This window comes from Ambystoma mexicanum, chromosome 13 (genome assembly GCF_040938575.1).
Source record: "Ambystoma mexicanum isolate Mex_15411 chromosome 13, UKY_AmexF1_1, whole genome shotgun sequence".
NCBI classification, from domain to species: Eukaryota; Metazoa; Chordata; class Amphibia; order Caudata; family Ambystomatidae; genus Ambystoma; species Ambystoma mexicanum.
This window is the reverse complement of record NC_090938.1, coordinates 444,134,855-444,150,969: the sequence shown is the minus strand read 5'-3', so window position 1 is coordinate 444,150,969 and position 16,115 is coordinate 444,134,855. Positions and strand designations below refer to the sequence as shown.

Genomic DNA, 16,115 nt, shown 5'->3' with positions numbered 1-16,115 from the left:
TCCAATCCTCCTGACGTTCGCCCATTCTGCTGCTCTCACTACGAATGAGTGGCCAATAATCCATGCTACCACTCTGCCACACGTGACATCCTCTAGCATGGTCGGGGGTTGGGGGTGGGAGAGAAAAATATATACATCCCTCATTAGCATGCTCTACATCTTATCGGCCCCAATGTACTTTCTATAGGCCCCGATTTCCATTGCCCAATCCCCTTAATCCCCTGGACGCTTGCCCCTGCTGCTGTGGTAGCTGCTCCTATTCTGAAAGAGTGGGTGTTGTACTGCTTAGGGTCCCTACCCACTATTCTCAACACCATGCCCATCACTGCCCGAAACTGAAACGCTTCTAGAGGCAGCACGTTCATGTGGATCTACAGGTTCCTTCCGCCCTTTGTTCTAACGGCCAGTAAATTGCTCAGCAGACACACCGGGCAGCAGCTGCCATCTCTTATGCAGTGCAGCCAGACCCATTTCCCTTTACATGCCTGATCTGTCTTTGACCTTCTCAGTAATATAGCTACCTGCTGCAATTCTACATCAGCCTCCCTGTGGCCCCCTTGGCCATCACCTGCCTGGTTTGCCAAAACAAGCTCGCTCACCCTAAAGGCCCCAAAAAATGCTAAACTGAATGCTGCCCTGAAGAGTTTGATCTTGTATTAACCTTCACATACAAGTGTGGTCTTGCCCATCATACCCGCCAGATCCTGGAAAGTAATGGGGCGCCTATGATCTGGTTCCATGTATTCCATCCTCCCCCAGTCCCTTTCTTGGCTGCCCTTATAACCTCGCTTTTGTGGGGTCTTTTACTCCTCTGGTCCTGCTGAAGAACACCACTGATGCTAAGGTAGTTGCTGCTCATGCCCTGCTCTTCTTTGCCTTGCAGGCCCCCATTATGAATTTGTTCCCGTCCTGCTCTATAATTATTCCAATGGACTTAGTCATTGCCAGGAAGTTAACGAAATGCCACTTGTACCACTGTAATGTACCTGGGGCCAACACATTGTGCAGGAGTGTCATTAGAACATACTCGCTATCCCCCAGAGCCAATCTGGCATTACTGATGACATCTCTTCTGCCCCCGGTGCAAGCTGCTTGAATCTCTGCCACTGGAAATGAGATAAAGTGTCAGCTATGCTGATCTGCACACCTGGAATATGCTTTGCCCTCTCCTCTGCGTTCAGTCTCAGCCAGCTGAATGTCAAAAACACAGCAGGGCAAGCAATTTGATGCGCCGCTACTGTACTACTGCGTGGTTATTGAACCACAGTGTGATCTTTTTGGCCAACCTCCCCTGTTAGATGTAGAAGCTGACTGCAATGGGAAACAGCTCCAGGAATGTTATGTTCCCAGATAGTCTCTCTTCCTTCCATGCCTCTGACCATGTGCTCGCACCAGCTTCCTCCAAGAAACACTCCAAATCCCACACCTCCTGACGCATCTGTGAACAGCTCTATCTCTTTTGCTAGACTGCAATGGATCTTTCCATACCGACACCCCATTGAAGGATCCCAGGAAACTTTCCCAGACCTGCAGGTCTCTCTTCACTCCGTTCCCCAAGTGCATATGGTGATTTGCCCTTCGCCGACCCCACCGTTTTTCGGGCCAGCCTCCTCTTAAATACCCTGTCAGCCGGGATGACCCTCCATGTAAAGTTAAGCTGCCCATCGGTTTCTGCAGTTCTGCTAAGGTTGCCTTCTCTCTCTTCCTCATGTCCTACACAGCCTTCTTAAACTGCTCTACCTTCTCCGCCTGGAGCCTGCAGAGACCCTGAATGGTGTTGATTTTGATACAGAGGAATGTCAGGTTTGTTGTTGGCCTAACTGTTTTATCTTTTGCCAGTGGGACGCCCAGCTGATCTGCAAGTTGCTTGAATGCGCTTAGTGCTGTCTCGCATCCATCCGTCCTTCCCCATAAACAGAAAATCGTCCAGGTAGTTTGACACTTCTGCCCCTGCATATCTCTTCCTCACTGCCCAATGACGGTGCTGAACATCTCGAAGTAGTAGCACAAGATAGCGCAGCCCATAGGCATCCATTTGTTGAAGTGGAGCTTTTCTTGAAACTGGAGCCCCAGCAACCTGAAGCTCTCTGGGTGGACTGGCAATAGTCAGTCCGCTTTCCCTAACAGAGCTCATGTGCTTGCTTCCTTCACCAGGGTGAGTGCCTCGTCAAAGGATTGCTTACCCCACTGAACAATGGTCTGGGTCCAGCCCACTCTTTACAGATGCTCCCTTAGGGTATGAGAGTTGGTGAATTAATCTGAATTACCCTTCTTCCTTCTTTGGAACCACCCATAGGTCAGAAACCACAAATTACTCAAACAGGGCCCCATCGAATTGCCCCGCTATCCTGCCTAGCTGTATCTCCTTTTTAATTCTTTAATCTGTCTGATCCACTCTTTCTGGTTTGATGGCTGCCTATTTCAGATTTTTGGGAACCGATTCAGTAAAGACATTGTGGCTTGACATCTTGAACCTTTCCGAGAAACCTTTCAATAGTGTCTCGCTGCTATTCTGTTATGATATGTGTTCAGCAGCGGCTGCAATGTCTCAAGCTTGATCGGGGTTGGGGCTATTCCCATCAACGTATGCCCCTCCTCGCTTCTGCTTAGTTCCCCCCCCCCTCCTCCGTTGAGAAACCTGTTGCTCCTTAGTTCCACACCGGGTGGCCATGTGGTCTCTACTGCATTTACTGCATGCGTGCCTGAACTTGCAGTTGGCTCCCCAAGTGCAGGTTCCCTTTTCAAATTGCCAGCAGGTGGTGTCTCTCCCCGATTCGAAACCCCTGGACCAGGCCCAACCCCTGACTGCCTTCCTCTTTTGCGATTCCGTTAAGACCTGTCTCTCCAGCTTTCTAAAAGGCTGCTCCCCACTGGGATGTTCTTGAGCCTATTACTGGTTATCAATGTGTGTATGTACCCCGACATGTCCTTGTCAGCCCAATTCATGCTGGGATAAATGTGCATTTTTAGCCTAAAACCATGATCGTACTTGAGCCATGTATCGCCGCTATACTCTTTGTACATCTCGTGGATGCGCTGCTCGTACATTATCAGTGTGGCGGTATCACCAAGGTATTTTTCAACCATTATGGAGGTGTACCTCCTGGAGGCATACAGCCAATTCATGATGTTGCTCCCCTTCCTCACTCTCTTCCTGCATTCCCTCCAGACATCGTCCTTCTTGGCCTCTTTCACTATGTCCAACCCAACCTGCTCTAGCTCGAGCAGCGTAAACCTATCAATAAACACCTTAATCCATATCTTTTCTTTTACTTCTAAGGGTACGTGCCATATTAGGCAGGCTGCCCTCGTGGACATGAGTGTGCACCCTTGTTTCCGTCTGACCCCTGCTGCAGAAGCAAGCATGTTGTTTGCCCCTCCTCTCAAGCCCCCAGGCACCCCATGGAAAACCCACTCGTAGGGGACTGGCTACATCCTTTTCTCCTTGTACCACACCACTCAGTAAAGGCACTATGGTCCTTTCCTCCGGATACCGACTCAGTGCCTCTCTATCCTTCGCCTGTGCGCCCTTCCCCAATGCTGCTGGATCATTTCCCACTGTAGAGACCCTCCTTTCTTCCCCCAGTGCCATCTTAGCGTTGCCTTCCACACTTGTACTGGCAGGAATTCGCGTTATAGACGTGTAACCTTTCATGCAATCCTTTCAGCGCTTTACATGCATTTGCGCCATTTTTGCAATGTTCTCACCCAAAACGTCGTACTGCAGTCATTGAGGCCCCCAGTGGCTTTTTAGATCTAGCGTACATCTGCTGCCTCTGCTTCAGTGTTTCCCTCTCACCATTCACCTCTGCTGCCTTCACCAATGACTTCCTCACTCTTTGAGGCCTCTTGGCTGCGGAAGGGTCAATTTCTTCTTCTGCACCTTTTCCTTTCAAGGCAGCCTCCAATCTGTCTGGCGTTTCAGAATATTTCCCAAATGCATTGTTCTTCTTTTCATTGGGCTGTGCCACCCACTCTGTTGAGGCGTATCCTGGAGGAACTCTTCCCCCCCATGTGTTTTCCAGCACCAACACGTCTTCTTCCTCCTTTACCTCCTTAGCTGTGGCTTGCACTGCACTATAAGCTAATCCACGCCGTTCTCTTTTTTGACTGCTCTAATTCTCCTCAGTATGTTCGCCATCTCCTCCCCACTGTCCATTCTTTTTTCTTCCCTCACTTTCTCGGTGCCCTCAGCACTCAAGTTCTTCAGAACTTCCTGCCCGGCCCCTTTTAAACCGTGTCCATTCTAATACTGCACCCCAATCCTCTTAACTGGTTTGTGTCTCTGGGCTGCGTTTACTGCGCTGAGGAGGAGCCTGATGTTTTCCTTATTGCATGCCTTGCTCGCTTGCCTTTTAGCCTCCCCTACATTTTGTTTATTTTTTTTTGGTGGGCGGGCACTTCTCTCAGTGTTGGCCCCTGTTCAGACTGCCCTTCGGTTGTCCTAGTCGTTTCCCTCTTTATTCAGCACTTCTTGTCAGTCTTTCCTGATCCTGCAATGCTTTCCCATCAAAATGTAGTGGGATGAGGATGCTCTCCCTCTCGTGCAATCTCTTTTGCCTACCCAAAATGGCTGACAAGCTGCCAGGGGTCGGTGGGTCCTTTCCTGAAACCCCAGAGTCTAATTCCCAATAAAGATGGCCGCCATGCTCGATGCTGCCTGTGGGTTCTTTCCTGTAACCCCTTCTCTGATTTACATGCTGGATGCAGCTCCGGTAAGGGCTCCACCATGCAGGACCCTGGTCCCGCTGCTTTTTTCCCCCCACTCCGGACTTCTGATCTTTATCACTGGGCATGCACAGCTGCTGCCTGCTCTTCCTGCCTGCGGGATAGCACATGGAGGGGGGCAATCACCCACGCTTACTCCTCTGATTTGTTGCGGGACCGGCTGACACGTTCCTCCTTCACTTCTGCCGCACCTTCCGATGCCGAGCTACTGATGTCTGCCAGCTGCAAGATCGCCTTTCGCTGCGGTACCAATTCCCGCACCCCGGGAACACAATACTCCTCAGTCAGCGTCCTCCTGCCACGTTACTTTCAAGCTCTTCTCCACCAGCCACCCCCAAGTAAGTGACAAAGTTGATGAGTGGATCCAGAAATCTTTCTTGCTCTTCTCAACCAGTCACCCTCAATTGAGTGCCAAAGTTGATGAGCTGTTCTTGAATGCAAAGTTGATCCTGCTGCATGGGGAGCACGCGTGTTAAGAGACCAATGCCCCTGCGCAGGCACTACATCTAAAGGGCCAAAGTTTATGGCCCCATTTACCCCTCATTTGCCTTCTCGCTAAGGTAAAAGGCGGGGGTGCTCAGCCACTCCGCCATGTTATACCTTTGGGCCGTGCCATGTGCTTGCAGAAAGAAGAGACACAAGATGGCAAGCAGGAGGAAAGGAAAATAAAAAAGGGAAAGGAAAAGCAAAAGGAAGGTCCTAGAGCCATGTTGATTGGAGTGCGGGTGAACAAAAGGATCTATAAGGAGAGAAGAGGTCAAAAGGAAAGAGGTTCGGTGAGTATCAGTGTTCAGCACCTATGGGGCGTAGCTGAATTTGTAGGAGGATAAACAGGAAAGCAGAGAAGAGGAAAAAGGGGGAGGGGGTGTAAACAAAAAAAGGGGTAGGGCATCACAGATAATAATGATGTCATGATGTCTTTATATAGCAATTCACATGGATTCCCCCCTTTATAAGCACCTTCTAAGCAGGCATTATTACACATTTTAACGGTTCACAATCTGTGTGCGCACATCTTACCATCTCATGAGTGTGGACGTGCGTGAACGTCCTCTGCCCATCTTTGGTGGTCTTGCAGGACCATCCCGGTGGCGAGATGAAGCCATCATCGTTGGTGGGCGAAAACTCTGGCTGAATGTAAGGGAAGATAAAGTTGTGGTGTGGGTCCCGTGGAGAGTAGTCCTCTTCAGGAAAGGCATCATAAAATGGCGGGTATTCCGGGTAATCGGTTTCTGGCGTGGGCGGCTGCAAGCATTGGAGAAGAGATTGCACATGAGTGATACTTAAAAGCAGTATATCCATAACAGTGCTTTCCAATCCCATCTTCTTAGTTTGCACATCTTTCATAATCACTGAGAGCACAAACTGAAATGTCAACTCCAGCTGGAACCAAGTAAGAAAGCACGCTACGCTTGGAGCAAACCCTACCTTTGTTGGAGGCATGCTAGGAAGATGATCAGAACTCGGGAGTGCTGATCATTACTAGAGGTTTAAACACCACCTGCTTGATATCAAAATTAACAGATCCTAAAGCCCAGGGAAGCATAGAAGTGAGCAGTACAGAGGTTTTAGTTCCCAACAGCCTTGAATGGCATCCAACATGGCCCACTCTCCACTGATCACCAATGTGGAATTGTCTGTAAAACATGTATTTTGCTAATGAAACTTAAAACGACTTACCACAAAGGTGCTATTAAATAAACTGGAGCAGTTATCTTCAAATACTCTGTGTGGGGGGGGAATAACCACAGTCCTCACTCTACAGGCGTTTCTATAAATGTAACCCCCACCTCAAGACACTAGCAGGAAGTGATTGCACTGCTATTAGGGTTGGGCGATTGGCGAGGGAGCCTCAAATTTGGCAAATGCTGTCGTGTGTGTGAAATGCTGTGAGTGAATGTTGCAGGAGGCAAGGCACCCTCCAAAGGCCTTAGAGGGTATCATGGATGCCTGGTTGACCTACTGCTAAAATGCAGCAGGAAGGATTCACATCACTACTTGTCTAAGCACTCTGTTGAGCAGCAGGGGACGCAAGAGAATAGTACCTTGAAATTCTTTCATTATTATACAAGCAAGAGAATGAATATTGATATCTGTGGGATCTGAAGATGGGTAGCCAAAAGGAGGAACAGGAGCCCATTATTACAAGTTCAGCCGTGCAGAAAAGATTCACTAAGTATAGTACCTCTAACACTGTGCTACAGGGCCTGAGCTACCTTTATGGAGTTCAGTTTTCTTGTGCCGTGTTAGCCAAACAATATAAAAAGTGGTGCCCCTAAAAGGACAACAAGATGGTACCTATTGCAAGCTTTCATAATCTTCAGATTACTTCGTCGGGCATAGGAAGAATGAGGCAGGACAGCTCGAGTCCAGTGTCTTGTTCTGATCGCTTTCCTTCACAAACCGACTTATACTTCCCACAAGCATTCTGGTCACAAAGATTCAAGATGGGGCCCTGAAAGTGACATGCAGGTAGGCAAGAGAAAGAAACACTGCTCGGCTGCTCTCACAGAGGCATGAAGGGATGGGGTGGCATCAGTAATGGCATGTGCAAACATACTGACGGCCAGTATATTTTGGACAGTCAATTACTGACCGGTCCTGTCCTTCCGCATAAGCTGCTGGACCCCACAGACCCACTGAAATGCAACAGAATCTGGAGAGAAAGCGGCCCATGGGAGAAGGGAGTCATTCTCCTGTGCCTTAGTTGTTTTGCTAGTGGTAGAGTCAGGTCAGATTAGCTTTTGGAGAGTAAGTAGACCGACTTTTCTTTTGGACTCACTGAATGTCAAACACCCTAGTTAGTTTTGTTAGGTAGAGAAACCTATAGCTTAGAGAAAGGCAGGCGTTTTTCCATATTCTTTAAACAAAAGGCAATTCAAAATGGAAGTTCGAGTCGGTCTCCTTTTTCTGACCCACCACACTCCCCAGATGAATAGGACAGAACAAAGGTCATTTTTCGCTGCATCAGTAGGGAAAGCCTCAGGTCTGTACAAAAAGTGCAATTCGCACTGAGACACAGATGTAAAATCTTTTACTGTCCCCACCATATCTCTGTGGGGGAGAAGTCAATGGGACTGGCATGTGTGCAGCAGACCTATTACACCCAACAATATTTTTTAGCAGTTTCCAATCTCACAGTCTCATCGTCACAAACCAATTCAGGAGGTTCCGCACCAAAACTAGGCGGCAGGGATTGAGGCTTACTTTTCTCCTGTACATTATGTATCTTAACACTTACATCCTCCAATCTCCGATTTATGGAAACATTTTCTTTGTGCGTCACTCTTAACTCCTCTGGTAACTCTCTAAGCATCTCTCTCAGATAACCCATTATGATCTCTGTGGGATCCATGACGGCTCAGACGGAATTAATTAGGTAAAGCCTTTCATACAGGGGGTCCTGTCCCATCCGAATCTGCAGAAGCTGCTGGACCCCCACAGACCCACTGAGACATCTCGTCCCCGACAGATTATGCTAAATCGTACAGCTGAACCCGACACACCCGAGGGGGAAAGGGCGAGTGGATAAAACAAAAATGGACTCCCTTTCTTCATAGATTAGTACAAAGATCAGCAGAATCGAGAGGAAACTGCTGGAAATATGCCACACTGTGTATGATGCTTTAGTGACTCTTTCTTTACCAGTTCAATCACTCAGGTGGGTTATTTGCAGGTTGGTGATCTTAAAACCTTGAATGAAACTAAAGAATAACAAACTAACTATTTTTAAATCCTAAATCTAGTTTATCAAAAAGGTCTTTGAAACTGTCTGAAAGAATTCCCAAAATCCAAACGTTGTTCTTCTTAAGAGTTTTCCTGGGGAACCCTACTCTCCTTTGCCCAACAAGAAAGTACTGTGCCTGCCCTTCCAGAGTTTCCTACTGCGTAGCGTTCAGACACTACACCTTTGGCCAAGAAGCGCCATTCTTCTGCAGATGTCCAAGGCTCGCTTTTAGGGGAAGCACTGCCACCGCACTGGGGTGAGACACTGCTTCCGTCCATGGTAGGGTCTCAAATGAGCGCAGCTTGGAATTGCTACGGTTGCACGCACTGAATTGGGACTAGTTGGGCCTAAAAAGGGCAAGCTAACAAGCACGACCCATCTGTCTGGAATCCAAAAGGAAAGGCAGTTTAGAATGTTGACTGCTCTTTCCATGTTAATGGCCAGGGGTCACTCCACCATTTTAGTTTTGGATAACTTCCTGCTCCTGAATTAAAACTGGTTAAGGGTTTTACTTATTTTAAAATGTGCATTTCCCAATTCACTCAACAGCACACAGGCAAACATCCCTCTAAGTTACCATCTTCTGAGTCTGAAACATCCCCCCCACCTTGTGAACGCTCCCTTGCTTCAAGTCTGACCCGACAATTACGTGTCCATCTCCACCAAGCCTGTTGACCACCATGCCACCTACATTTAAGCCTGGTATAGGATACAAAGCCGGTTACTTGCTGGACAATTGTAATTAGAAAATTATTCAGGCTGTTGGTCGCATTTTCAGCATTTCCTCTTAAAGGTTAACAAGCTAATAGAGCAAACATTTGTCACTCTGATCCCATAGCACAGTCATTCATATTTTGGGATTGTGCTTCTAGAAGAAAAATAAGGAGGGGAACTATTAGTCATGTTTTGGCCCTTTGGTTGGTGTGAAAAGGATACGGCCATGTTGAGAGTGTGCTTCCCTACATCTGGGTCGGAAAAGAAAAGAAAAGCAGTTTGGCATCCCATAGGAGCACTCACCAGCCCCGGGAAGCTTGTGGGGCAGGGCTTTTAAGGAACTGGGAGGGCTGGGGCAGGAATGAGTCCAGCAAGAGAACATTGCCTCAGAGAAGCAGACGGGGCTGGGGATGGGTCAGTCAAGTGTCAGTAAAGAGCCACAGAAAAGGTTATATGACCTCTCGTATATGGGTGCAAAGAATGAGAATTTGGTTTTTGGGATAGGGACTTATAAAGCTGCATTGTCACAAGACAATTGCAGAGCTGTGGCAATCTGGGGAGAGTGGATCCTAAGTGAACCTAGGTGACAGAAGGACATCAGGAGGAGGTAGGAGATTAGAAGGCTGTTAGTGGCAGAATGAAGTTAAGAAGGAGGGTGGTGACAATCAAGAGGAGGGGGAAGAGGAAGACAAGGAGGAGGGGTAGAGAAAGTGAAGAGAGGTAAATGTACTGTACCCAAAAGGGGGGCACATGCACTAGCTATGAAAATCACAGTGACATAAGAGTGACGTTTAGGATGATATCATGATGCACATACATTACACCTAGAGTGCCACATGACAGGGAGTAGTGTGCTGCACAAAGAAATATCCATGCAAAAATAAACAATGAATATGCATATGGATATAGGGGTGCGAGAGCATGATGATTGCGAACAATAATCACCTGTGTTGCAATAACTGGGGTTTGTTTTCATTTTTTAGAGCATTTGTGTGCATGGGGTTTTAGCACATTTGCACATAGGGATTTGCTTATTGATTATTTTAAGTATAGATGGAGCATAATTAGGGCTTTTAGTTAGAGGTAACGGTAGCAGTAAAATAGAAGCAAAATAAGGATTCGTGTTATGTGTATAATGAATCATAGTGCAGCTATTTTGGAGCATATATTTGATAGAAGCCAGTATTATAGTCTAGTTAAGAGGCCCCAGCACACAGTAAAATGTAGTTTCTGCTAACACAACGAAACAGTGGAAATCAGCTCACCAAGGTCGAGGCACATAAAGTAGCCAATTAATTTTTGCCAAGGAAAGAATTCCCATGGGAGGAGGGCTTCACAGAAGGCCTAGGCCAGACACCAGCTGCAGTTCCACACAATAGGGTTCAGGGGCTTTGGCAGTGAATACAATAGCAAGTGAGAATAAAATAGCAGGAATTCCTTTGCAGCAACGGTGGTGCATGAGTTTTTTCTAAGCAGAACTTGCACCAGTTGTGCGAAAGGAGGGAAGTGTAGGAGATGGATGGAGGAAGGGAACATATCAGAGAGCCGAGATGACGTTTTTGACATCTGCATGGTTCTGCTGGGGCTCTGGTTATCTTCAAACCAACTAAATCCAATTAAAACTGCAGCTGCATGGCTAGTTTTTTATGAGGACTATGCCAGCCAATCGAAGCAGTTTTTCTGCTGGTCAGCATATGGTGATGTCATTGAGGGCTGGGAGATTTCAGGATTGGGAGTCAGTGCTGGGTTGTGTGGGTTTTGTTCCAGGAAATAAGTTAGCCAGTAATATTACACCAATGTATGGGGCGCTATGGATATTCACACCAATCAGCTTGCTTGACATGCCCTAAAATGTAATTAATATTTTGTTGTATAAAAAGTGTGTTCGCAGCAGGCAGGGCTGAACACCTTTTCAAACAGGTCAGCTCACAGAGAAGTTCTGAAATTCTGTCTCCCAGCTCTGGGGGTTTAATAAATATGTGTTTTTTTCCTGCACAGTGTTACTCTTCTGTGGAGTACTTTTTGTACCCTTTTCAGATTATTTATGCAAGTAGTCCCTCTTTACAGAAGATAAGTAGGTGGTAGTAGAGTAAGACGAGGAGGAGGGTGGCGAGGAAGACAAGGAGGGTGGAGAGGAAGGGAAGAGGAGGAGCGAGCAGAGGAAATGTTAACTACTATTATATTTGATTTTTATATTGATATACTAAACATTGTAATACTTCAGTGGGCAATCTCCTAACAATGTCTTACTGGTATACAGTCAATAAAAAATAATGGAGGATAAGGTGGTAGAATAGATGTGCAGGTAAAGAGTGAGACTGCTGTGCCTAAATATCATTCATAAAAGGTGCTCGGAAGCAAATCTGTCGTAATGTATATTACGTGTGCTGTGAGGAGTGCGTGAGGTTGTTGAGCGTAGCTTGGAACGTGCAGTGTATGACTGGAGGCTACGTTCTATGTTTGACAGTTGGGGTTGACTATTGTGGCCGGGTGGGATGTGCCGGTGTCATTCGCTTACCATCAACGTAATAAGGATGGCGCTGTAACAAGTAATAAACGTACCATATATATTACTTACCTGCGTATTGGATCAATGTAACATGATTTACATGACTGGCGACGAGGATGCTGCTGCGGAGGGGGCAGCCTATGGAGCGTGACACCGCCCTCCAGTCTTGACATCCCACCCGGCGGGCGGCCACAGCAGGAGCAGGAGGACTGCCTTAGAGTCGGCGGTTCGTGGCGGCACTCCCCAATTCGTGGTTGCTTCCACGTGGCCTTGTTCCTACTGCGTCTTATCTTCGGCAGTGAGGATGGTGAATGTGGGCCGCCCGAGGTCTACGAGGTGCTCTGGGTGTCCGGTACCCCTGGCTCTGAGAGGTGAGCGTTGGGGTGGTTGTCCGGTTGGAGAGCTGGTGCCCTGCGTTGTTTTGGCTAGAGCGGAGACTTGGAAGCGCTTTTGGTTTGGTGCAGCGACAGCCGGGGGAAATCAGGACCGGTCTGGAAGCATCTCTCTTGTTGGCTGGAGGTGCCGGGGGCGGTTGGCTGGTGTTCGCCAGGTCCCTTGATGTTGGCAGGCCGTTGGTGCGGGTACAGACTGATGGTTTTGGTTCCTTCGAGGTCGTGTTCCCCTGCGTCCACTAGGGGGAGCAGCTGTGCGCGACCGTTGGCAGTAAGAGAGCCAGTCTCTGTACACTGACGGCGTTTGGAAGTCGGGGCCAACGTGAGTGCGCCACAAGTGGCAAGGAGCCAGCAGCCTGTGTATGTGTCAGACTAGTTTTGGGCCTCTCATGGCGAGCAGGATGGAAAGTGCGCGGTACCGGGTGAGCACCTGTGCTATGTTTCCCTCCGTTTTGCCAGCGGATTGTGTGCAACTTTTGTTTCCGGCGGCAGTAGAGACTATACACAGCGAGAATCAACAGAGTATTTCCCGGATTTCAGTGGAGGTGCAGGAATGGGCGACTTCCTCTCACTCCTCACGGAAGAGGGGTTTGGACTCGGACACCGGAGAAAAGTACTGTTTGTGTCCAAAGAGGACGTGTCGATGGAGATGTCGGTCCTATGTAGTTGAGACAGGCAGCATGGAGGATTTGTGTGTGGAATGTTGTTCGTTGCTGGATTTTTGTCAAAATCACAACTTCTTAATGCCGCAAATTAAAAATATTTCAAAGGTCTAATTATCTATATGGATTTATTTTGATACCATCTATACATAAATTACAAAACCTCTGCATCTTACGTCTACATGCACATTTCAACCCTGCTCTACTACTTCAGGGACATCATTAGGATGCCTTCTCTCTGGTCCTATTGACGTAAGGCAGTCCTAACAATTTGAATGAGACCAGTTGGGACCTAAGGCATGGTGTGTAGAAGACCCTGATCCAAAGGCGTTGGACCAATGGCAGGGGAATGAATGAGTAGGATGTAGTATGCGAAAGGGCCAGTACTAGAAATTAGAGGCATCCAGGAGGGGTGACCCCAAGAGTCTTGGAAATCAGGGATCTATTTTTAGCAAAGGTTAGGCTAGAGTCCAGACTCGTCTGCTCTACATAACACTGCTGGGGAAGCTCCTCCAGATTCATTCAGTTTAAGGGCAATAGTGTCCAGTCATCTATGAGAAAACCTTCATTCTTTGGGATTATTTATGCTGATTTTTATTTATTACCATCCATGCAAACCTTTGAGGAATGTATATTTATTTTAGGCAGTCAATGCTCTGATGGCAACAGCTGACCTAGGGTGTTAGTACCTGGGCATGTTTTTCTGCAGTGCCTGGCAAGAGCTAAATCAATTGGTTTCGCCAAGCTAATATTGTAAAGGAATTCAGTGCAAGGAACCGATGCAAGGACACACATATTGTTAACAAAACAAGTGGCAGAAGGAACACTTGGGAAAGACATTTGTATTACTCCAGGAATTGCTGTATAGCTCCAGTAAGCTATTATATTTCAAAAAGCTGCTCAGAAATCAGATTACTAGCTCAAGGAGATCCCAGGGGGATGTGCTTAAAGCGGGGAGGCGCTTGAGTGGTTATGATCATTGGTACTAGCATTAATTAGCCAATCATAAGTACTAGAACGTTTTGCATTCATTATATATATATATATATATATATATATATATATATATATATATATATATATATATATATATCACAACCTTCAAAAATACCTACAGCAAACAAAATAAAAAGAAAGTAATAATCTGAATTATTCAAAAACATTTCAAGATACCTATGATTTAACAAAAAGGTTAGTAGTATCAAACATACATAAAAGATCACCCAAAAAAAACGTTTTTAATGCACTTCCCATCTTCAAACAATGTGTACAAGTAACTCTCTAAAATACGGTCCATTTGCTTTCTTCTATAAAAACCAGGTAAGCATTAGCCACGTCCTACAAATCCGGAGTTGTCGAAACATTTTTGATGGCACGCCTTGCTACTTTGGCTTCGTCTTCATCAGGGTAAGCCCATTGCTTTAAGTGGGATGCTAAATCAAGGGGGGTGGGCTCCCGGTGGGGCCTAACCGTAGACAACGCCCCTAATGAGAGCCCCCCCCATCTAAGGTGGGGAGGCTGGTGAAAGCAGGGGATCTGGGGTGCACTAGAATGATTACCTTTGGTGTACCCAGCCCGTCCTTTAAAAAGGAGGGTCTGGACGCACCAAACGGCGTGATACTAGTGCGCCCCAGTCCCCTAAGCCCTTTCATTCAAGGAGCCGCGTGGTTAAAAACCACAGGCCCCTAGAGTGAAAGGTCTGTCTGCTGCGTGATGACTCTGTACTGTAACAGGAGGAGGACCCAGCTTGGCTATTTTTTCTGAGCAAAGAGTTATCAGGCAGCATAAAAGCCCTTTAAGCAGTTGGTTAAAGGGCTTTCATGCTGCCTGAGGACTCTATATTCAGACACAATAGGAGAGTCCGGGCCTTCAGCTCTCCTCCTGTTTCTAAGTACAGTCATTAGGCAACGCATGTAATAGGAGCCATTGTTACACAGGCTGTCTGCAGCTGTCAGTACTTCGGTTTAGAAAAAAAAGAAAACGATATGCCTTTTCTTTTTTCCTAATCCGAAGTGCTGACACCTGCAGGCAGCCCCTGTACCCATGCAGCATTTCAGCTACACAGGCTGCCTGAGGTGTCAGTGTGGTTGGAGCTAGTCAGGGGTCGGCCCCAGCTCAGGAGCCCTTTCAGGAGACTGCCGGGGCTTGGCCCCAGCTTCCCCAGGCCAACTTAAAGCCTTGGGCAAGCACAACACATTTGAAGACAACAAACTTTCAGAATTATGCATGCCAATCTACATTTTTTTTCGAAATAGAATTATTATAATTTACTTACACTTCTCACTCGGGAGACCATTAGCGTCTAATTCACAGAAGCGTTTTATAATGGAAAAAATACCATTGGAAAACGTTCTGTGAATAAGGGCCTGAGTCTTTATAGTCATCCCTAAGAGCGACATCCTCGGCTATTGGTGTACTATAGAAATATAACAAATCAATCATGAAAAACGTGCAATAATTATGATGCCTTTATCTCAACTTCACGTGACAAACATCACCCCCACCCGAGAGTAATACAAGAATGTCCACTCCTTACTAGGCTGAAGTCTGATCCAAGAAGGACAAACATGAATGCTGGCCAATTTCATGAACCTTGCAATTGGAAAATTCAAATTCAGACTACATTTAAAAAAAGCATATATATTATATATGCACCACAAAAATATTTCTTCCTGTGCACAAGACGACAAACTGGGATTCTGTTTTCTTCAGTAAACACAAAATGGTACTTGCTTCGGTGCGTTATAGCGACACCCTTCGCCATGACATCTGTCTTTCCCGAGGGGGATTAAAGTGGAAAGTGCAAGCGAAATATCGCATTGGCGCACACGGGATTCAAGGACGCCGGCGGTCAACTATGGCGCTATCTTCCTAAAGGACAACACCCTGCGCCTGGAACGCCCATCTATGATTTCACAATGAAGCGTACAAGCGTCATCCAAGTCTTACGTGTATAATAACAATAGAAAGAGGACCCGCCTGAACATGGTACAACATTAATACTCTTATTCTAGTGTAAACAGGAAATAAAAAAGCCATTATTTTAAGCTATGTTTTGATTTGGGGCCATTGTCTATGAATTATTGTAGCTGGGTTAAATTACCCGAGGTATGTATACCCGATGTATGTAATTATTATTCCATGTATTAATCCTGGTATTTGAACAAATGGTGCCTACCATTTTAATAATTCAGGACGATCATGCAAAATACTGCCCATTCAAAAATGGTTGCTGATAAAAGCTCCCCAAAGGGAACATTGTCCTAGGAGGAAGGTGCACAGGATACTCATGTCATGCGGATTTGGGACAGTTTCTTCAGGTATTAAATTGATGGGATAAAGAAAAGGCTAGGACTGTGGAATGTTGTCCCTGGTAATATTGA

At 46.6% G+C, this 16,115-nt stretch overlaps 1 protein-coding gene across 9 annotated transcripts in view; it reads right to left on the bottom strand.

Annotated features, from left to right (window-relative positions):
- The window catches only part of ARHGAP27 (Rho GTPase activating protein 27), a 785,924-nt gene that overhangs the window by 164,299 nt on the left and 605,510 nt on the right, over positions 1-16,115 (bottom strand). For all 9 annotated transcript variants that reach the window (XM_069634066.1, XM_069634072.1, XM_069634069.1 and 6 more), the window contains one exon: positions 5,749-5,973. In XM_069634066.1, the coding sequence (XP_069490167.1) occupies positions 5,749-5,973 (225 nt within the window). The remainder of the gene's footprint in view (positions 1-5,748; positions 5,974-16,115) is intronic.